Raw genomic sequence first — 24,151 nt, forward strand, 5'->3', positions numbered from 1 at the left:
AACTCTGTCCCTTTGCCTAAATATAATATACAGTATATATAAGTATTATATTAAAAGGGGATTAAAGCAGTTAACTAGAAATTATAAAACCGTTTACAGATTGCAAGCACTTTGGGGCAGGGACCTCATTTCAGCTACAGATTGTAAACTCTTCAGAGTAGGGACTTCATCCCAACTACAAATTGTAAGCTCTTCAGGGCAGGGATCTCATTACAACCACAGAATATAAGGCAGGGAATGATTCTAACTGCAGATTATAAACTCGTCAGGGCAGGCAACTCATTCCTACTACAGATTTTAATTCATTCCAACTACAAACACTAAGCTCTTTGGGGCAGGGAACTCATTCTTACTACATATTTTAAGCTCTTAGGGGCCAGGAACTTATTCCAACTGCAGCTTCTAAGCTCTTTGGTGCAAGGAACAAATTCCAACTCCAGATTGTAAACTCTTTGGAGCAGGGACCTCATTCCAACTGGGCACCCTGAGCAGAATAATCCATGACTGAATATTTGCTGAGAGATAACATATACAAAGGGTATATTTACCCTTTAATCCTCACTTGCTATATGTTGGCATTATATGCAAACACAATCATTTCTTCGGATCACTGTTTATCAGATTGTGGGAAAAGAGTGTGATCAGCTTGGCCGCACTTTGCCACAAGAGAAAGCTGCAGTTCCTCCCAGACTTCTCTGGAGCAGCTCCTTCTTTGCTGCCAGTAGAATGGCCGTTTGTTCCCCCCGGCTCACAGAATGCATTCATTATTTGCAGCCTTCATTTTACTATTGTGAAACTTGGCTTTTGGGTGGTAACTGTGTGAGAAAGGGGCGGGGGAATTAGTCAGTGGGAGGGGTGTGAGTGCAAAGTTGGTGTGGGGTTTCCAAGTGTTTGTGCAGAGGCTTGGCTATGGTTTAGCTGGTGACGTGTTGCTGAAGAGCAGGGAAAGGGGTAGTAGGATTTACCCCCCTGTACTGAGACAGAGGGAGCCCGGAGGGGATGGCGCAGAACCTTGTCTGTCTCTGCTGTTGCTTGGGGTAAGATCACTGCTTCTACTCTGCTACACAACTCTCTCTTTCCCAGGCACTCCTCTTGCCTTTAAAACTTGTTCCAGCTGGTCCTGCCTGAGCTATTGCATGTGACTGCATATCATTATGTGTCTATCAGCTCTGCATTCCCCAAACTCTCCCCTATTCATTGTGTGCATCATTAATGCATTCCGCAATCTGTTCCACGTCTCCATTGCATTCTGCTATTGTGTGTCTGTGTGTGTGTGTCACACTTTCAAACTTGTATTTCACTAGGAACTTCTAGCACCTTGTTTTCCATAGATCCTTATAACGCTGTTCTGTTGCACATACACACGTATTAACTAACTAACCCTTATCAAATGTTGAACTTTGACTTTCACTCAATAATCTATGAATAGAAAATAGGTGACTTTTTCTGTTATGAGCTCTAATTTCACCCTTTGATAAATGTATAACACTTGCACATTACTCAAACCTGCACAATCATTCTACTACCACTCATAAACTGTCATAAAATTTAAAAATAAGGGGCTGGGGTTAAGAATGCGAATAAGGAAGCTTACAGGTGACAATTAAGGGGCTCAGGAAGGGTTAGGTGGAATAAGGAGTTACAGGGAACAATAAGTGAGCTCAGGGGTGTTGGTTAAGTGGAATAAGGAGTTACAGGGACAATAAGGGCTCAGGGGAGGGGTTATGGAATAAGGAGTTAACAGGACAATAAGGGTCTCAGGGTGGGGTTAGTGGAATAAGAGTTACAGGGACAGATAAGGGGCTCATGGGAAGGGGGTTAGTGGAAATAAGGAGTAACAGGGTACACGATAAGGAGCCTCAGAGGGTGGGTTAGTGGAATAAGGAGTTACAGGGACAATAAGGGGCTCAGGGAGGGGTTAGTGGAATAAGGAGTTACAGGACAATAAGGGGCTCAGGGGAGGGGTTAGTGGAATAAGGAGTTACAGGGACAATAAGGGCTCAGGGGAGGGGGAGAGTAACAGGGACAATAAGGAGCTCAGGGGTGGGTTTGGAATAAAGTTACAGGGACAATAAGGGCTCAGGGGAGGGGTTAGTGGAATAAGGAGTTACAGGGACAATAAGGGGCTCAGGGGAGGGGTTAGTGGAATAAGGAGTTACAGGGACAATAAGGAGCTCAGGGTGTGTGTTAGTGGAATAAGGAGTTACAGGGACAATAAGGGGCTCAGGGAGGGGGGTTAGTGGAATAGGAGTTACAGGGACAATAAGGGGCTCAGGGTGGGGTTAGTGGATAGGAGTTACAGGGACAATAAGGGCTCAGGGGTGGGGTTAGTGGAATAAGGAGTTACAGGGACAATAAGGGGCTCAGGGGGATAAGGAGTTTACAGGGACAATAAGGGGTGTGAATAAGGAGTTACAGGGACAATAAGGGGCTCAGGGGTGGGGTTAGTGGAATAAGGAGTTACAGGGGACAATAAGGGGCTCAGGGGTGGGGTTAGTGGAATAAGGAGTTACAGGGACAATAAGGGGCTCAGGGGTGGGTTTAGTGGATAAGGAGCTACAGGGACAATAAGGGGCTCAGGGGGGGGTTAGTGGAATAAGGAGTTACAGGGGACAATAAGGGGCCTCAGGTTTAGTGAATAACGGAGTTACAGGGACATAAGGAGCTCAGGGGTGGGGTTAGTGGAATAAGGAGTTACAGGGACAATAAAGAGCTCAGGGGTGGGGTTAGGGAATTAAGGGTTACAGGGACAATAATGGAGCTCAGGGGAGGGGGTTAGTGGAATAAGGAGTTACAGGGACAATAAGGGGCTCAGGGGTGGGGTTTAGTGGAATAAGGGAGTTACAGGGACAATAAGGGGGCTCAGGGGAGGGGTTAGTGGAATATGGAGTTACAGGGACAATAAGGGACTCAGGGGGTGGGGTTAGTGATATAAGAGTTACAGGGACAATATGGAGCTCAGGGGAGGGGTTAGCGGAATAAGCAGTTACAGGTACAATAAGGGGCTCAGGGAGGGGTTAGTGGAATAAGGAGTTACAGGGACAATATGGAGCTCAGGGGAGGGGTAAGTTGAATAAGGAGTTTACAGGGAAAATAAGGGGCTCAGGGGTGGGGTTAGTGGAATTAGGAGTTACAGGGACAATAAGGGGCTCAGGGGTCGGTTAGTGGAATAAGGAGTTAAAGGGACAATAAGGGGCTCAGGGGTGGGGTTAGTGGAATGAGAAGTTACAGGGACAATAAGGGGCTCAGGGGTGGGGTTAGTGGAATAAGGAGTTACAGGGACAATAAGGAGCTCAGGGGAGGGGTTAGTGGAATAAGGAGTTACAGGGAAAATAAGGGGCTCAGGGGTGGGGTTAGTGGAATGAGAAGTTACAGGGACAATAAGGGGCTCAGGGGTGGGGTTAGTGGAATAAGGAGTTACAGGGACAATAAGGAGCTCAGGGGAGGGGTTAGTGGAATAAGGAGTTACAGGGAAAATAAGGGGCTCAGGGGTGGGGTTAGTGGAATAAGGAGTTACAGGGACAATAAGGGACTCAGGGGTGGGGTTAGTGGAATAAGGAGTTACAGGGACAATATGGAGCTCAGGGGAGGGGTTAGTGGAATAAGGAGTTACAGGGACAATAAGGGGCTCAGGGGAGGGGTTAGTGGAATAAGGAGTTACAGGGACAATAAGGGGCTCAGGGGTGGGGTTAGTGGAATAAGGAGTTACAGGGACAATATGGAGCTCAGGGGAGGGGTAAGTTGAATAAGGAGTTACAGGGAAAATAAGGGGCTCAGGGGTGGGGTTAGTGGAATTAGGAGTTACAGGGACAATAAGGGGCTCAGGGGTCGGTTAGTGGAATAAGGAGTTAAAGGGACAATAAGGGGCTCAGGGGTGGGGTTAGTGGAATGAGAAGTTACAGGGACAATAAGGGGCTCAGGGGTGGGGTTAGTGGAATAAGGAGTTACAGGGACAATAAGGAGCTCAGGGGAGGGGTTAGTGGAATAAGGAGTTACAGGGAAAATAAGGGGCTCAGGGGTGGGGTTAGTGGAATGAGAAGTTACAGGGACAATAAGGGGCTCAGGGGTGGGGTTAGTGGAATAAGGAGTTACAGGGACAATAAGGAGCTCAGGGGAGGGGTTAGTGGAATAAGGAGTTACAGGGGAAAATAAGGGGCTCAGGGGTGGGGTTAGTGGAATAAGGAGTTACAGGGACAATAAGGGACTCAGGGGTGGGGTTAGTGGAATAAGGAGTTACAGGGACAATATGGAGCTCAGGGGAGGGGTTAGTGGAATAAGGAGTTACAGGGACAATAAGGGGCTCAGGGGAGGGGTTAGTGGAATAAGGAGTTACAGGGACAATAAGGGGCTCAGGGGTGGGGTTAGTGGAATAAGGAGTTACAGGGACAATATGGAGCTCAGGGGAGGGGTAAGTTGAATAAGGAGTTACAGGGAAAATAAGGGGCTCAGGGGAGGGGTTAGTGGAATTAGGAGTTACAGGGACAATAAGGGGCTCAGGGGTCGGTTAGTGGAATAAGGAGTTAAAGGGACAATAAGGGGCTCAGGGGTGGGGTTAGTGGAATAAGGAGTTACAGGGACAATAAGGAGCTCAGGGGTGGGGTTAGTGGAATAAGGAGTTACAGGGACAATAAGGGGCTCAGGGGAGGGGTTAGTGGAATAAGGAGTTAAAGGGACAATAAGGGGCTCAGGGGAGGGGTTAGTGGAATATGGAGTTACAGGGACAATAAGGGGCTCAGGGGTGGGGTTAGTGGAATACCTCTCTTTTCACTAACATTGGGTGGCACATATAAGACACAGCACATGCGCTAATCCTAATGTTGGTGTAGAGGTAGTTTCTGGAGATTTGGGGGTAGATTCACTAAAGGACAAAGTGGCTTATAATTTGCCAGCGTTGCCACCCGGAGGGACATAGCCAATTCACTAACAGGCACCAATTCGCTAGCGAAAGAAACCGTCGCTAGCGTTCGCTCACACTCTATCGCCAGGCGACTTTTCACTCTGGCGAAAGGTCGTTACTCCACAAATTCAGTAAAGTGCGGATTTTACTGAACGTTACCTCTTTCTGGCAGATTTGACTTCACCACCTCAGACCTAAGTGCTAAAAAGCACCGAGATCTTCCTCAATCTTCTTTCACTTACATCATATCCTGTGAGCAGAAAAAGGAATTAAAGTTACAAAAACGCTGACGACTTTTCCTTTTTTAAAGCGGGATTGTCTGCAAAAATCATAACAAACTTTTTTTTGGGTAAGCGGTTTTCTGCAGACATTTCCTAACATATGGAACATTGAATTTACAGTGGGCTCATGTGTAGGGCATTATATTAACTCTCTTGTCTTTATTAAGGTTCCCTTGACATTTGTAATAAAAAGTGGTAACTTCAAGCATTTGCACCAACATTTATAACAAAGACGTCCATAAAACTTTAAATTACCCGCCCTATGCAAATTGACCTAAGCGCAAGCTCACCAGCGAATTTTCACTAGCCACAAATGAACGATATCGCATCTTCGCAATGAAATGCTCGCACTGCCAAAGTAACGCTAGAGAAAAGTCGCACAACCTCGCATGTTAGTGAATTAGCGTAGTGGTAGCGAATTTGCACCTGGCAAAGTGGTGCGATGTGTGCGAAGCGGTCGCTGGCGACATTTTGCCCTTTAGTGAATCTGGCCCTTTGTGTCTGTGGCGACTTTTCTCTCATGTGCCGTTGCTCCTTATGGTTTAATTTGTGTAGAAAACAGTCAATTAAGTTGGTAGATTCAACATGTACAAAAATGATTGAAGTCTGAATAAGAGCATTTGTTATTTAAGTTAACGTAAACTCAAAAATAGCATTTTGCCGAATGAAAAGAGATAACTCTAAGCGATTTCCCAATATCTGTACATCTCACCTTCTCACTATTGAAAGCCATATCTGTCTATCCCTTGTTACTCTCTGCACCATTGGTTGTGACTTTCCAAACAACACAGAAGCCATACAATTAACATATGAGTGAAGATGCTGCTCCTGATGCTGCTTTCAGTAGCTATTAGATTACATTTAACTCTATGTACATTTGCAACTTGCTTACATGTCTATTTTGGGGGGGGGGGCTCAGAGAAGCCTTAATAAAACCATGGTACCCCCAAACTGCCCAACCTTGCCGTCGATCCACCCCATGTTCTATTCATGACTGGTGTATCGCCCCTTGATGGCCTCTATGTATTATGCACCACCTACATGTTGCATGAATACGGATAGTTTTCCTTGAGTGCATATGGACATCCCAGTCCTTTTGAACCCCATAGGCAAAACTGCACTGTCAGGTAACTATAACAGTCATTCCTCCCTGGTACAGTTGGGTATATCCCGCTGTGCCAATAAATCCACTGCTGATGTGGCCCTTAAACTACACAACAGATTAATGGCTCATCCTAATAGTGAAATGGCAGCAACCACATCTCACAAAACCAAAGTTCCTTTCTGTTTATCTAGTGGCTGGATGCCAAAGCTACTGTTTCTCTTCTACCCTTTGTCTCTTTATTTTACTTCAGACCAAGTAACTAGAAGCAGGCCGAGGGCTTCTATATATTTGCAACTTAGGGCTGCGCCCCCCAACTAGCTCTTGTAGCAGGGGGACTGTTACCCCAATGTTTCTATATATCTGTAACCTTGTTATGAGCTAAGGGGGCCCAGTCTGAAGGTCAGTTAGGGGGAGATTTGGGGTGAGTGTTTATTTTTACCCTGGGTACCCCTGGAACTATAGCAGGGTGACCGTTACCCCAATGTTTCTATATATCTGTAACCTTGTTATGAGCTAAGGGGGCCCAGTCTGAAGGTCAGTTAGGGGGAGATTTGGGGTGAGTGTTTATTTGTACCCTGGGTACCCCTGGAACTATAGCAGGGTGACCGTTACCCCAATGTTTCTATATATCTGTAACCTTGTTACGAGCTAAGGGGGCCCAGTCTGAAGGCCAGTCAGGGGGAGATTTGGGGTGAGTGTTTATTTGTACCCTGGGTACCCCTGGAACTATAGCAGGTGACACCCCAATGTTTCTATATATCTGTAACCTTGTTATGAGCTAAGGGGGCCCAGTCTGAAGGCCAGTTAGGGGGAGATTTGGGGTGAGTGCTTATTTGTACCCTGGGTACCCCTGGAACTATAGCAGGGTGACTGTTACCCCAATGTTTCTATATATCTGTAACCTTGTTATGAGCTAAGGGGGCCCAGTCTGAAGGCCAGTTAGGGGGAGATTTGGGGTGAGTGCTTATTTTTACCCTGGGTACCCCTGTAGTAGGGTGACTGTTACCCCAATGTTTTTATATATCTGTAATGATCTGTTATGAACTTAGAGGGCCCTAAGCAAAGACTGGACTTCCAATGGGGATTTCATTCAAAAAGATCCAACAACCACTGCCTTAGTATAAGTGGAATGAAGTGTATGTGAATGGTTGCCCAAACTATGTGATGTCAAGCCCTGTGAGTATGTCGAAGACCTATTACTACAGGAGTGCCAGGCGGTACCCCTTTTGGGTGTTTTAAAGGGAAACTACCCGAGGGTCATTTTGGCCAACTGGCTGCAGATTTTTCTCTGTTTAGAAATGAGCAGAAAAATGGCAGATGACTCTCACTACAACTGTAATTTATTTTCAGCCTACAGTTGCCTGAAATAACCAGAAGGTGGCGCTGTGGTTTCACATTGCATAGACACAATCTGAACTGCCAGTAATGAGTATAAATGTATTTTTTTACACAGATTAAAAGGAAGCCATGTTACTCATGAGAACCATTTCCCACCCCCTTAGGCTCACAATTTCATTACAACCACTTCCTCACCCTTTTCCATTGTAAAGTGAAGAATTCTGGGATTTGAAGTTTCTTTGCTTTCCGGTGTACAGACTCTCTGGAAGGTGGAGGGACTTCAAGTCCCAGAATCAGCTTTACACTGAGAGTCTAATTCTAATTGGGAGTCTGTTTCCAATGAGCATACAGGCAGGCTATCATGGTTTCTTCCAGTCTTTGTAGCAAAATACATTTATATTTATTTCTGGAAAAAATCATTCTCCTTCCTGCTGGCTGCTTTCCCAGGTCGCCCAGGCATTTGGCACTTTGCACTGTAGGATGCCAGCCAATCTCCATTAAGACACGCCCACTACTTATATGAACAATAGAGATGCAAGTTTTAGGTAACAGTGCTTTTTAGCCATTCAAGCACAGGATACACTGTAGATAACAGATAACTACTACAATAGTTTATATAAACAAGCTGCTGTGTAGCCATGGGGGCAGCCATTCAAGCACAGGATACACAGTAGATAACAGATAAGTACTACTATAGTTTATATAAACAAGCTGCTGTGTAGCCATGGGGGCAGCCATTCAAGCACAGGATACACAGTAGATAACAGATAAGTACTACTATAGTTTATATAAACAATCTGCTGTGTAGCCATGGGGGCAGCCATTCAAGCACAGGGTACACAGTAGATAACAGATAAGTACTACTATAGTTTATATAAACAAGCTGCTGTGTAGCCATGGGGGCAGACATTCAAGCACAGGATACACAGTAGATAACAGATAAGTACTACTATAGTTTATATAAACAAGCTGCTGTGTAGCCATGGGGGCAGCCATTCAAGCACAGGATACACAGCAGATGACAGAATCCCATTGTATACTACAGAGCTTATCTGTTATCTGCTTTGTATCCTGTGCTTGAGACCTATCTCTTATATCTTTAATTTTTAGTTATAACATGAATAATACCACCATAAAATTTATTCTGTGAGCATAAAAATAACTTTGCAGTCACAATATATACTTCTTACATGGAAACATTTTAAAAACTTGGCAAGACAGTAAGCTCAGTTTTGGGCCCCAAATATGCCTTCATATATGTCTTAAAGGAGAACTAACCCCCCAGGAACAAATAGGGGCAACTTTCTGCCTAATACACTGTGTGGGAGGAAGAGGTCGATGGAAGGCAGCTAAATAGGAATGGTGTTCCTAGTGGGGTTTAGTTTTCCTTTAACTGTTTTTGTGCTTACATTATTAATACACTCAATAGTCATATTTTCATTTTGTCAGCACAGAAATAATTTTGTAGACAAAACATGCATTTTGCCAACACAAAATTAATTCTATGAGCAAAAACTACTTCAGTTACAATATAAATGTTGTCACTACAAAAATAATTATGTTAGCACAAAATATTTGGTGCAGTTACAATATACATTTCTTATATGCGAACAATATAAAACATAACAATAAAATCTGTTTCTGGCCCCTAACATTAAGTTGAATGGTTTAGCAAATGTACTGAAGCCAGGAAGCCAAACTAATTTCTGCAATCTGAATATTTTTGTGCTATACGCATTATTATTATGGTTGATTTGTTTCCATAAAAATAATGCCAGCCAGAAAATTAATTTTGTCAGCACAAAATAAATTCTGTGACCGATAAAAATAAAAAGTTTACAGATGCAAGTGCACCAGGATACTACATTTCACAGCAACAGCTCTTGGAAATGTCACATGCCATTAACGTATGTTGATTATAAATGTGTGTTTGCATGTTTGTATGTTTAGTTGTATGTACTGTATGATTCACTGTGCTGCAGTGGCGTGTGCTTTCCAAAATCATATTATATTGTATTATTTACTTTACTTGTCTGCTTTCTCCCCATTGTTGGCCTGTACCTTCTTAACCCTCTTTCCTGTTTTACCTTTGTATATTAGAGATTAAACTCTGCAGGGCAGGATTCCCATCTCCCTGTATTTGATCTGTGTCCCTCTGTATATTAGAGTGCAAGCTCTGCAGGGCAGGATTCCCATCTCCCAATGGTTCCTTCTCTCTGTATTTTATCTGTGTCCCTCTGTATATTAGAGTGTAAGCTCTGCACAACAGGATTCCCTTCTCCCAATGTTTCCCTCTCCCTGTATTTTATCTGTGTCCCTCTGTATATTAGAGTGTAAGCTTTGCACAACAGAATTCCTTTCTCCCAATGGTTCTCTCTTCCTGTATTGTATCTGTGTCTAGAGTGTAAGCTCTGCATAATAGGATTCCCTTCTCCCAATGGTTCTCTCTCCCTGTATTTTATCTGTGTCCCTCTGTATATTAGAGTGTAAGCTTTGCACAACAGGATTCCCTTCTCCCAGTGGTTCCTAATTCCTATATTGTATCTGGGTCCCTCTGTATATTAAAGTGTAAGCTCTGCAGGCAATGATTCCCTTTTTTCAATGGTTCCCCCTCCCTGTATTTTATCTGTGTTCCTCTGTATATTAGAGTGTAAGCTCTGCAGGCCATGATTCTCTTTTTTCAATGGTCCCCCCTCTCTGTATTTTATCTGTGTTTCTCTGTATATTAGAGTGCAAGCTCTGCAGGGTAGGATTCCCTCCTTCTAATGTTTCCCTCTCCTCCTATTGTATCTGTGTCCCTCATTATATTAGAGTGTGAGCTCTGCAGGGCAAGATGTCCTTCTCCCAATGGTTCTGTCTCCCTCTCTTGTATCTGTGTCCCTCTTTATATTAGAGTGTAAGCTCTGCAGGCCATGATTCCCTTCTTTCAATGGTTCCCCCTCCCTGTATTGTATCTGTGTCCCACTGTATATTAGAGTGAAAGCTCTGCAGGGTGGAATTCCCTTCTCCTAATTGTTCCCTCCCTGTATTGTATCTGTGTCCCTGTTTATAATAAATCATCCTTTTCCCTGCATTTATCAATTAGGTTGCTATTGTCTGATGCTATAATAGGCGCATTTGTGTTGCAACTTGATCTGCTTGTTGGCATATAATTCTGGATATAAGCTGTGGGCAAAGTCATCTTGGGTGTCAATACTGCTTGGCTCACCTCTAGAATTACCTGACCTGAATAATTAGCAATTACAAACTGGACAGCTAATTAGTATTTAGGATGCATTGTGCATGACTGCGAAACAACCAGTGCAGTAATCAGCATGGATCTATCTTACTTGCCCATACAGGATATTCATTTATATGTGCAACCAAGTGATGAGATGGCAATTATATTTTTTTATATATGCCCAGGTTTAAAGGGGTAAAGTGGCAACCCAAATATTGCCCACATTTTGGCACCTGAAATGTCAGGAGAATTGCACAAATTAGATTCCCATTCTATCCTGGTTCAGTCATTCATCATCAACTTCATAAATAGCTTGGAATGCTGGGAGTTGTAGTACAGTAACAACTACAGATCTGTATGTTCCTCTGGGTTGATACATTTAGTAACTGTTTTTATTCCATCGTTGCAGAACATCCCCCAATAATCTACAGCCTCAAAGCCTGTGAATCTTGAAAAACATCACAATGGACGACGTATTCATCAGTTACTGTGTCGTTACCGGCAGCTTCTTGGGCTTCCAACTCCTTTTCTTAGCAATCAGCCCCCAAATATTTACAAAATACTCCAGAACCTACAGACAACTCAGCTTTGGCAAGCAGTGTGAGTGGGACTCAAGGTAACCCGGCCCCTGAGCCCCTTATTGTCCCTGTAACTCCATATTCCACTAACCCCTCCCCTGAGCCCCTTATTGTCCCTGTAACTCCTTATTCCACTAACCCCTCCCCTGAGCCCCTTATTGTCCCTGTAACTCCTTATTCCACTAACCCCTCCCCTGAGTCCCTTATTGTCCCTGTAACTCCTTATTCCACTAACCCCTCCCCTGAGCCCCTTATTGTCCCTGTAACTCCTTATTCCACTAACCCCACCCCTGAGCCCCTTATTGTCCCTGTAACTCCTTATTCCACTAACCCGACCCCTGAGCTCCTTATTGTCCCTGTAACTCCTTATTCCACTAACCCCACCCCTGAGCCCCTTATTGTCCCTGTAACTCCTTATTCCACTAACCCCACCCCTGAGCCCCTTATTGTCCCTGTAACTCCTTATTCCACTAACCCCACCCCTGAGCCCCTTATTGACCCTGTAACTCCTTATTCCACTAACCCCACCCCTGAGCCCCTTATTGTCCCTGTAACTCCTTATTCCACTAACCCCTCCCCTGAGCCTCTTATTGTCCCTGTAACTCCTTATTCCACTAACCCCTCCTCTGAGTCTTTTATTGTCCCTGTAACTCCTTATTCCACTAACCCCTACCCTGAGCCCCTTATTGTCCCTGTAACTCCTTATTCCACTAACCCCGCCCCTGAGCCCCTTATTGTCCCTGTAACTATTTATTCCACTAACCCCACCCCTGAGCCCCTTATTGTCCCTGTAACTCCTTATTCCACTAACCCCTCCCCTGAGCCCCTTATTGTCCCTGTAACTCCTTATTCCACTAACCCCTCCCCTGAGCCCCTTATTGTCCCTGTAACTCCTTATTCCACTAACCCCACCCCTGAGCCCCTTATTGTCCCTGTAACTCCTTATTCCACTAACCCGACCCCTGAGCTCCTTATTGTCCCTGTAACTCCTTATTCCACTAACCCCACCCCTGAGCCCCTTATTGTCCCTGTAACTCCTTATTCCACTAACCCCACCCCTGAGCCCCTTATTGTCCCTGTAACTCCTTATTCCACTAACCCCACCCCTGAGCCCCTTATTGTCCCTGTAACTCCTTATTCCACTAACCCCTCCCCTGAGCCCCTTATTGTCCCTGTAACTCCTTATTCCACTAACCCCTCCCCTGAGCCCATTATTGTCCCTGTAACTCCTTATTCCACTAACCCCACCCCTGAGCTCCTTATTGTCCCTGTAACTCCTTATTCCACTAACCCCTCCCCTGAGCCCCTTATTGTCCCTGTAACTCCTTATTCCACTAACCCCTCCCCTGAGCCCCTTATTGTCCCTGTAACTCCTTATTCCACTAACCCCTCCCCTGAGCCCCTTATTGTCCCTGTAACTCCTTATTCCACGAACCCCACCCCTGAGCCCCTTATTGTCCCTGTAACTCCTTATTCCACTAACCCCACCCCTGAGCCCCTTATTGTCCCTGTAACTCCTTATTCCACTAACCCCACCCCTGAGCCCCTTATTGTCCCTCTAACTCCTTATTCCACTAACCCCACCCCTGAGCCCCTTATTGTCCCTGTAACTCCTTATTCCACTAACCCCACCCCTGAGCCCCTTATTGTCCCTGTAACTCCTTATTCCACTAACCCCTCCCCTGATCCCATTATTGTCCCTGTAACTCCTTATTCCACTAACCCCACCCCTGAGCTCCTTATTGTCCCTGTAACTCCTTATTCCACTAACCCCTCCCCTGAGCCCCTTATTGTCCCTGTAAATCCTTATTCCACTAACCCCTCCCCTGAGCCCCTTATTGTCCCTGTAAATCCTTATACCACTAACCCCACCCCTGAGCTCCTTATTGCCCCTGTAACTCCTTATTCCACTAACCCCTCCCCTGAGCTCCTTATTGCCCCTGTAACTCCTTATTCCACTAACCCCTCCCCTAAGCTCCTTATTATCCCTGTAACTCCTTATTCCAGTAGCCCAGTTCCTGAGTGGCAACTATTGGGAGCTTTATTTTCATATCTGAATATGTGCTAATAAATGTCCTGTGTATTGTTTGAAACAGGTGTGTTTCCACAACCCATGCGCTAATCGTTGGGTCTGCATGTCTATATATTCTGGCTTATGATGATGCTGTGAATGCTGACCCCATATGGTGAGTCTCTTCAATGGTTACTCCTTTCCCAGTGTGATCTCCTTACTTTCCCTTGTTCTTCAGTGTTTTTAGATTCTCATGTCAATAATAAGGTCCTGCTCAGTGGAATGTACTGCTTTGCTCCCAACTCATAACATCCATTTATGTTTTCATTGCACCTTTCTGTTTTTGTATACTATATACTATTTATAATATTAGCATATGTGAGTATATGGAAAAGAATTGTGTGTTTTCCGATAATTAAACTACAGTTCAGTTTGTCAGTATGTTTTTATTAACTTGTATTTTCCCAGTGCTTGTGAGGTCCAGAGCAGAGATTACTACCCTGCTATAGTTCCAGGGGTACCCAGGGTACAAATAAACACTCACCCCAAATCTCCCCCTAACTGACCTTCAGACTGGGCCCCCTTAGCTCATAACAAGGTTACAGATATATAGAAACATTGGGGTAACAGTCACCCTGCTATAGTTCCAGGGGTACCCAGGGTACAAATAAACACTCACCCCAAATCTCCCCCTAACTGGCCATCAGACTGGGTCCCCTTAGCTCATAACAAGGTTACAGATATATAGAAACATTGGGGTAACCGTCACCCTGCTATAGTTCCAGGGGTACCCAGGGTACAAATAAACACTCACTCCAAATCTCCCCCTAACTGACCTTCAGACTGGACCCCCTTAGCTCATAACAAGGTTACAGATATATAGAAACATTGGGGTAACAGTCACCCAGCAGACATTACACACAGGATTATACATAGTAAGCTGCTCCTCTTTGCTCCATGTTCTAGTACTGCCGCCACATAGAGGGCCCCATGCTGAGCGAATATAAAGGCCTCCCTTCATCACAATATAATTACACTCATTGTTGCTTTTTTTAAGTGGGTTAATCTTCCTCCCCCTTCCCTGGCTCATAGCCTCTTGAACGCCCTCATTGTGATGAAAAAACCCTAATTAACTTACTATAAAACCTTGCTTTAACAGCAGCACCGATGCAGTGTGTGTCCCACTCTATAGAATGTATATGTTATATCTACACATAGTGCTGTGACTGGGGTGATGGGTTCTATCGCTCAGGTACACCCTGGGGTGCCAGGTGGAGTAGTACTAGCACTCAATCTAATACTGCTTGGCCTTGCACCTTCCTAAAGTGCACCCACTGGGGGTCATATAGCAACACTGGGCAAATTTGCCCATGGGCAGTAACCCATGGCGACCAATCGGATTGTTGCATTAATTTTTCTAATTGCAGCTGGTTTTAAAAAAGCTAATCACTTATTGGTTGCTATGGGTAACTGCCCGTGGGAAAATTTCCCCAGTTTTGTTAAATGAGCCCCACTGTCTCTTGAATGTGTCTCAGTTTCACTTTTCTTTACACTTAACTCTTTTCTTACCTTATTCTGCCCCTCCCACATCCCTCCTACTGAACTCATTGTACCTAGAGTCAACCCTCCTACTGAACTCATTGTACCTAGAGTCAACCCTCCTACTGAACTCATTGTACCTAGAGTCAACCCTCCTACTAAACTCATTGTACCTAGAGTCATCCCTCCTACTAAACTCATTGTACCTAGAGTCAACCCTCCTACTAAACTCATTGTACCTAGAGTCAACCCTCCTACTGAACTCATTGTACCTAGAGTCAACCCCCTACTTAACTCATTATACATATATTGAACCCTCATACTGAACTCATTGTACCTAGAGTCAATCCTCCTACTGAACTCATTGTACCTAGAGTCAACCCTCCTATTGAACTCATTGTACCTAGAGTCAACCCTCTTACTGAACTCATTGTACCTAGAGTCAACCCTCCTACTGAACTTATTGTACCTAGAGTCAACCCTCCTACTTAACTCATTGTACATATAGTCAACCCTCATATTAAACTCATAGTACCTAGAGTCAATCCTCCTACTTAACTCATTGTACCTAGAGTCAACCCTCCTACTGAACTCATTGTACCTAGAGTCAAGCCTCCTACTTAACTCATTGTACCTAGAGTCAATCCTCATACTGAACTCATTGTACCTAGAGTCAACCCTCCTATTGAACTCATTGTATCTAGAGTCAACCCTCCTACTGAACTCATTGTACCTAGAGTCAACCCTCCTACTTAACTCATTGTACCTAGAGTCAATCCTCCTACTGAACTCATTGTACCTAGAGTCATTCCTCCTACTGAACTCATTGTACCTAGAGTCAACCCTCCTACTGAACTCATTGTACCTAGAGTCAACCCTCCTACTGAACTCATTGTACCTAGAGTCAACCCTCCTACTGAACTCATTGTACCTAGAGTCAACCATCCTACTGAACTCATTGTACCTAGAGTCAACCCTCCTACTGAACTCATTGTACCTAGAGTCAACCCTCCTATTCACCTCATTGTAACTAGTCAGCCCTCCTACTGAAGTCATTGTACCTAGAGTCAACCCTCCTACTGAACTCACTGTAATTAGAGTCAGACCTCCTGCTGAAGTCATTGTACCTAAAGTCAACCCTCCTACTGAACTCATTGTACCTAAAGTCAACCCTCCTACTGAACTCATTGTACCTAGAGTCAATCCTCCTACTAACCTCATTGTACCTAGTCAGCCCTCCTACTGAACTCATTGTACCTAGAGTCAACCCTCTTACTGAACTTGTTGTACCTAGAGTCAACCCTCCTACTGAACTCGTTGTACCTAGAGTCAACCCTCCTACTGAACTCGTTGTACCTAGTCAACCCTCCTACTGAGCTCGTTGTACCTAGAGTCAACCCTCCTACTGAACTCATTGTACCTAGAGTCAACCCTCCTACTGAACTCATTGTACCTAGAGTCATCCCTCCTACTGAACTCATTGTACCTAGAGTCATCCATCCTACTGAACTCATTGTACCTAGAGTCATCCCTCCTACTGAACTCATTGTACCTAGAGTCAACCCTCCTTCTAAACTCGTTGTACCTAGAGTGGAACTGCGTCTCCTAGGTCCCACCAGAGGACCTGTCACCGCCTAGACCAACTCTCACAGCAGTTACAGACAGTGTCAGATGCACTATATTGTATAGTGGAAATAAGCACTGGTTGGTGGGTCCTAAGCAGGGGGGGTCACCAGTTGATCCTATAACATACTGGTAGGATGACCCTGTTTGTGCCTCGCTACAAGTCAAACCCATTGCACTCCCTTGTTTTGTATAACATTCCACTTTCTCTGCTCCCTCCTTTATATTTCTTTCTGTCCTCCCCACCATCGTATTCTGTCTGTGCTTTTTGTTACTGATCCTTACCCAGCATGATTTTGTCTCTCTCTCATAACCCCATCTTCTTTCTCCCTACATGCACCCCAGTTTAATGGAGCTCTTCTTATTTTAGGGGTGATCCATTTTGGGTGAAAATGAACGTTGCCATCACTTGCGGCTACCTCGTGCATGGTAATATTAATCAGGCTCTATTTAACCAACCAGCTCTGTGTATAAATGCAGCTTTCATTCCTTTTCCTTATATAAACCCATTATATAGCCCATAAGCCAGTTTGCTGTCTGTCTAATGGTTTATATGGGGTGAATGATCCATAGGACACTGCAGTCTATTAAAGGGGTTGTTCACCTTTTAAATAACTGTTAATAGGTAGACAGTGATATTCTGAAACAATGTGCAATTGGTTTTCATTTTTTATTATTTGTGGTTTTTGAGTTATTTAGCTTTTTATTCAGCAGCTCTCCAGTTTGCAATGTCATCTGGTTGCTTAGGTTCAAATTCTCTCAGCAACTATGCTTTGAATTGAATAAGTGACTGAAATATGAATAGGAGAGGACCTGGATAGAAAGATGAGTAATAAAAAGTAGCAATAACATTTGTAGCCTTACAGAGCATTTGTTTTTTTAGATGGGGTCAGTGACCAGCATTTGAAAGCTGAAAAAAGGCAAATTACTATAAAAAATAATTATTGAAGACCAACTGAAAAGTTACTTATAATTAGACATTCTATTACACACTAAGAGGGTTATTTACTAAACTCTGAATGCCAAAAACCCGAAAAATTTGTGTTTTTTTTAGTATAAAATATGAACCTTTAGTGAAAAAAAAATCACAAAGGATGGAAAATTCTGAACATGAAAATCTGGCATCTCAGACCTGTTGAAGTTGCATATAAGTCAATGAATGGGAGAAGTCCCAATGATTTTTTGATGTACGCTGGGTTTTGTACAATAATCCAAAGTTCTCTGGGGTTTCCAGCAAAAAGCATAAGAAAACTGCGTTTCCGGGTGAAAAATCCAAAAAAAATTTGAAATCGGATGAAAAATCTGAAAAAATCATGAAATTAGTTAAATTAAGTTAAATTAAAGGAGAACAACCCCTTCAATCGCCACTAGGGGGGATCATGCCTGTCAATATACTCCACCTGCCTTTGCAAGGCATGCACTATGGCATCTCCCTCCCAGGCTCTCTATAATTTCCCTTTTCTGCATTAAACTGAGTAGGACCAGGGATAGACTAGAATGTGCTGATGGGATTTACAACAGGTCAGGGTTTAGTTGTCCTTTAGTGCTGCAGATAATTCAGTTTGGTGCAGGGGAGAGACGGTATCACAGATCTGTACCTGAGCTGGTTGCCCTTGGACTGACCTTGGCTTTCTCCCAACACATCAGATAATTGGTGCAATGATTAGAGCTGCAGCCTTGGGGCTATATATTCCAGCACATACCCTGTCTTAAAGGGTTTGATAAGAGCTAATACAGGTATGGGACTTGTTATCCAGAATGCTTAGGACCTGGGGTTTTCCAGATAATGGACCTTTATTAAAGGGATACTGTCATGGGAAAAAATGTTTTTTTTCAAAACACATCAGTTAATAGAGCTGCTCCATCAGAATTCTGCACTGAAATCCGTTTCTCAAAATGTCAAACAGATTTTTTTATATTTAATTTAGAAATCTGACATGGGGCTAGACATATTGTCAGTTTCCCAGCTGCACCCAGTCATGTGATTTGTGCTCTGATTAACTTCAGTACTGCTGTACTGCAAGTTGGAGTGATATCACCCCTCTCCCTCCCCCCCCACCAGCAGCCTAACAACAGAACAATGGGAAGGTAACCAGATAGCAGCTCCCTAACACAAGATAACAGCTGCCTGGTAGAACTAAGAACAGCACTCAATAGTAAAATCCAGGTCCCACTGAGACACATTCAGTTACATTGAGTAGGAGAAACAACAGCCTGCCAGAAAGCAGTTCCATCCTAAAGTGCTGGCTCTTTCTGAAAGCACATGACCAGGCAAAATGACCTGAGATGCACCTACACACCAATATTACAACTAAATACACTTGCTGGTCCAGGAATGACATTTCATACTGTAGAGTGAATTATTTGCAGTGTAAACTGTGTCATTTATAAATAAAAAATACATCATAAAAATGTGGACAGAATCCCTTTAATTTGGATCTTCATACCTTAAGTCTACTAGAAAATCATGTAAACATGAAATAAACCCAATAGGCTGGTTTTGCTTCCAATAAGGATTAATTATATCTTAGTTGGGATCAAGTACACACAGAGAAAAGGAAACCATTTGTAAAAATGTGGGTTATTTGGATAAAATGGAGCCTAAGGGAATATGACAACACACAGCCATGTGTAGAAATACTACAAAGGGAAAGAATGATGAGACCAAACTAATAAACAATAATTTTCCCTTTCGTTATTCTTTTACATACTATGACTAATGGCTTGACTTTTTTTTGGGGGGGAGTGGGGTTCTGTCAGGGCCTGGGTTTGGCCATTTATCAAGGAGTGGTAACTTGATGGTAGAGTGAAGGGTCTCCACATAAGGTAAAACCGGACACATATCTATTGGGCAGGTGAGAAAATCCTACAAACATTGGGACACTATTAAATGATTCTGGTTCCAGCAGCCAAACTATTTAATAAGCTGAATTTTGACAGCAAAACCAAAGAGCTGCAAGTTTGACATGGGCACCAAACAAGCATACCTTTGCCCAATTGGCCACCAACGTGCTGGGTCACATTGGGCTTGCCCGACTGGTCTTGTTATAGTCTGTCTCTGTTCCCACACCTCCTTAGGCTCACAGTGTAATACAATGGCCGCCCTTCCCTGCCGCCTAGTTCCATTGGGAAGTGATGCATTCTAAGACTTGAAGTCCCTCTGCTTCCCAGAGAATCCGTGCTTCACCCACTATGATACGCAGAGGGAGTTCAAGTCCCAGAATCCATCACTTCGCAATGAAACAAGGTGTGGGAAGGGTTGCATGACACTGTGAGCCTAAAGGTGGGTGGGGAAATCGTCTACGTGAGCACCCAGACAGACTATCATATAGATCTGAAAGTAAAGACGGTGTTTATGCACTTTTTCTACATAAGGCAACGAAATTGTCAGAGGAGGGGGTATATTTCCCCTTTAGGGCAGAGACACATGGTCAGATTCGGGGAGATTAGTCGCCCGGCAACAAATCTCCTCTCCTTCGGGGCGACTAATGTCCCCGAAATGCCTCCCGCCGGCTTTTTAAATCCCCGGTGGGATGGCACTCGGAGCGCTTCGTTTTCCAAAGTTGCTACACAAGGAAACTTCAGGCGACTTCCGAAAACAAATCGCTCCGAGAGCCATCCCGCCGGTGAGTTCGGGGAGATTAGTCGCCCCGTAGAAGAGGCCATTTTCGCCGGGCGACTATTCTCCCCGAATCTGACCTTGTGTCTCTGCCCTTAATAGCAAAATCTTGGCTCAAAGTGTGAGGATTAGTAAAGACAATTCTTGACTAATAGGCCCTATTTCCCAGTCTGGGAAGAATCTAACTGAGGAGATGAAGTGCTGGACTGTAATGTGTCAAAGAGTCTAAAAGTCTCCTGGAAATTCAGATTTTTTTTCCCTGCTGGAATATCTCCCCAAATAATTGCAACCCTTGTGCCTGGGGTAGGGGGTTGCACTTCAGAGCTGCTACATGTAACCTAGAAGTGTGGGAAGCCTTGGCTGATTTGTGTGTCAACTCTCTGAGCAGTGGTAGCTAGGGTCTGTGACCCTAACAACCAGAAAGTGGTATCCAGGGGCAACTTATGTTTCTCTTCCACTCAGCATCACACGGCCCTCAATAACGAGTCCTAGTGACGCGTCACCATCAATTATAAGAACCTGTCAATGGCCCTTGCAATTTTCCAATGTTGTGGAACTTGCCATGTCTGAAGGCTGACACTAGAGGGCACTGTTGCATATTTCTTTCTGGGATAATCACTAATAAGTGAGGCCAAGCAATTTTCAGCAGGAAAACTGTGGCCTTGAGCAGAGCTGGGTAATGAGTTCCAGTCACAGGGACATTGCTGAATCGGGGAAAAAAATCTGATTGTAGGTTGGGTGTCAGGAAGGAATTTTGTTTCCATTTAAGGCAAAATAAATCATAATCTGAGTTTTATGACCCTCCTGAGTCATTAGCACCTTGGGGGGATTAGGGTTTTGCCCCATGGTGAGAAAGATGGAGGCACTGTAGCCAATAATACTTGAGCCAATAACCAACATGTTTGTGATTGCAGATTTACTGCTGCTGGCGCGGTTCTGGAAAGTGATGGGAGACCCGTATATGGTGTCCCACCACCTGGCCGTGTTTTACTCCTATGGATACGTGCTGGTAGGTACAGCGCCTGGGGATAACTTTGGGTCTGGGGTATCTATCCTGTGGCCCCCGGGATATTGCTGAAATGCAGAATTGGGGTGAATGTGTATTTGCTGCCCTAAATATAACTGTGGCTGAATGACTGCAAGTCAACGCACCCTAATATGCACCCCCTCTCAACCTGTCACAATTTTTACCCTAAATTTTACTTATCTGCCCCCACTGAAAAGCACCCTAAATCCTCCAAAACAGACACAGCAAGAGAGAGTGTTCTCATGGGTATGGCCTGGACTGTATTAGAGTGTGTGTGTGGGGGTGGAGAGGAGTGACCCTCGACTTTTAGACCATATTTGTATTCACCCCCTGTGTCCCTGTTCTCTTACCTGTCTCTGCTCATGGTGATCATCTTATCTCTCCTCCTCTTACAGAATCGCGGGGTGCTGCCATATTTTGCCAACTTCAGGCTGATCTCAGAACTTTCTACGCCCTTTGTTAATCAGAGGTGAGAGAAAACTGTCAATCATTTCTGGGTCATCATTGGCCAGTTCTCCCACTGTTGTCATTTAACCAGTTAACTCACTAGATCACTTTTCTCCCTAGTTGGACCAACCCTACAACCAATTAAACACATCCCTGACATTAGGTCACTTTGCTTCCCAGTGTGACTGATCCTTGAACGCATTAATGGTACATTGGGTACAATTAAAGATGAAATAGTGCGAAAATGAAAAATTTAAATAAGCTTCATCATACTGAAATAAGTATTAAATATGGTTAATTAAAAATTCTGTAGCGTTTCTGAAATAATCAAGTTCTTCTTCAAGTTAAATCAAGTTCTCTTCATTCTGTCTTCATGCAGCAGTTGGGTGTCAGATATTTATTGACAGATCCAATATATCTTATAGGGGCTCCTTTTGCCTAGAAGATGTATTCGAGGTCACTCTATTAAAACATCATGTCTCTCTACATGCAGGATTTGTGCAAAAGGCAGTTATTTTGTTAGATTTTGTTTGTACTGGAATCAGTTATTTGAGTGAACTCTAATACATCTGCTAGGAAAGGAGCCCCCCTATAAGATATATTGGATGTAACTGTCAATGAATATCTGACACCCAACTGCTGCATGAAGACAGAATGAAGAGAAACAGATGCTGAGAGAGGAATAGTGAATATAAACTTGAAACAATGCAGAATATTTAAAGGAGACATATAGGATAAATGAAAAAACCCTAATTTTGCAGGCAATTATAAGTAATATATGGTGTTGCTTTTACATAGTGCTACAAATGAATATTATCTTTAAAAATAGCCCCTTTATTGGAGCTCCCTATAGATGTTCTCTGGTCCCTGTCTGTGTTTCATATGAGGGGTGGGCGTGACCTTACAGTAGGAGGGGGACAGCCAATCACAACCTTGCAGTGACACAAGCACAGACAGGCTTCAGTTCCCTATCAGGTCCTGCTAGCTGCTGATTGGTTCCTGTCCTACAGTGCAGTGAGCCGAGAGCACAGCCTGGGAATTCATGGAGCAGGAAGTGGAAGAGAAGGGAGGGATTATTAGGGTTTTTGCAGAAATATTCAATAAATCAACCTGAAACACTACTTTTTTAAGCACAATTCTTCTATATCTAAATGAGTATAATGCACTGGTACATTCTTATTTTTTACACAAAATGTCTCCTTTAATTAATTATATTCATAAAGTTTCTTATTTTATTATGATGAAGCTTATAATAAATTTTCATTTTCGCGAAAGTTCCCCCTTATGCACCATTATGACATTAACCCTTCTGTTCCCTTGCAGGTGGTTTTTTGATGTGATTGGGAAGCCCCGCTCCTCCTGGCCGGTCCTGCTGAATGGATTTGCCATGGCTCTGGTCTTTTTCATAGTTCGTATTGCAGTGATCCCCAGTTACTACTCTCAGGTGGTTGCCACTTTTGGCACGGAAGGCTACATCAGACTGGGCACTGGGCCGCAGGTAGCGTGGATTGTGTCCTGTGTGGTGCTAGACATTCTCAATGTATTCTGGATGTACAAGATAGCGTGCGGGTTTTACAAGGTTGTGAAAGCCAAGCCTGGTGGGAAACCAAGGAGGAACCATGCAGACTGAGACCAAAACCTTCCTATGGGATGTCTCTAGCACAAGACCAATCACAATCATAGAGATTGGATATGGTCTGACCACTCCCCTCACGTGAGACCGTCTGTATATTGGTCATATCCATCTCCTGTGGCACAAACCACATATAGGTGCAAATTCAGTGTTATGTGGACCAACATTGGCCTTTGTCAACCAAGATGCTTGGCACAATAGAGTCTTGCCATATTATGGGGGAGGAGCAATGGACAGACTGTATAATGAGGGGTGGGACATTGTACTCACGGATAGCATGCAATTAAAGACTGCTTTCTTGGGAAACGTCATCTCTAGTCTATAGTGAACATTAAATTCAAAAGATCTGGTCTTTCTGTTGAAAACAAGTGTCCATGGCAAATAAGCCAAATGCCTTATGTCTTAAACTGTGAGGATGCCCCCCATTATTTGGTTTAAAGCAAAGTAGCGGGGGGCAGCCTAAAGTCTGTTTGATGTGAGATTTTGGATACTGCAACAGGGTATGGATCACGTCTATATGTCGGCAACTGTGTAATAAGGTAAGAAAGCTCTCTGAGCAAAGTTGGTCCAACCATAGGCACTTGTCACGGTCGGCACCCTAAATTCAGAACCAATGCTAAGCACCCTGTTCTCGGCTCTTGCTTCCTCCTTTAACAGCTGCCTTTCACCTCAGGAGGTCTTATTAAGAGAGGTGCCAAGCGGGGGGTTCTGAATAAGCAAAGGGGCACGACGGTTAAAAGAATTCTTTTGGGCAGACGGTCACGGTACAAGGCGTAGACAGAAAGTGTAGTCAGATCAGGCCGGGTCGGGGCAGGCAGAGTACAAACGGAGTC

At 44.0% G+C, this 24,151-nt stretch overlaps 1 protein-coding gene across 1 annotated transcript; it reads left to right on the forward strand.

Annotated features, from left to right (window-relative positions):
- Window positions 1-857: 857 nt before the first annotated feature.
- Window positions 858-23,629, forward strand: tmem56.2.S (TLC domain containing 4, gene 2 S homeolog). Its single transcript, XM_018239626.2, has 7 exons — window positions 858-1,037; window positions 11,251-11,457; window positions 13,516-13,605; window positions 16,963-17,021; window positions 21,126-21,220; window positions 21,634-21,707; window positions 23,009-23,629. Exons 2-7 carry the CDS (start codon window positions 11,306-11,308, stop codon window positions 23,313-23,315), a joined length of 777 nt encoding a protein of 258 aa, XP_018095115.1. The 5' UTR covers window positions 858-1,037; window positions 11,251-11,305; the 3' UTR covers window positions 23,316-23,629.
- The last annotated feature ends 522 nt before the right edge of the window (window positions 23,630-24,151 follow it).

The sequence above is a fragment of the Xenopus laevis genome, chromosome 3S, assembly GCF_017654675.1.
Source record: "Xenopus laevis strain J_2021 chromosome 3S, Xenopus_laevis_v10.1, whole genome shotgun sequence".
NCBI lineage: Eukaryota > Metazoa > Chordata > Amphibia > Anura > Pipidae > Xenopus > Xenopus laevis.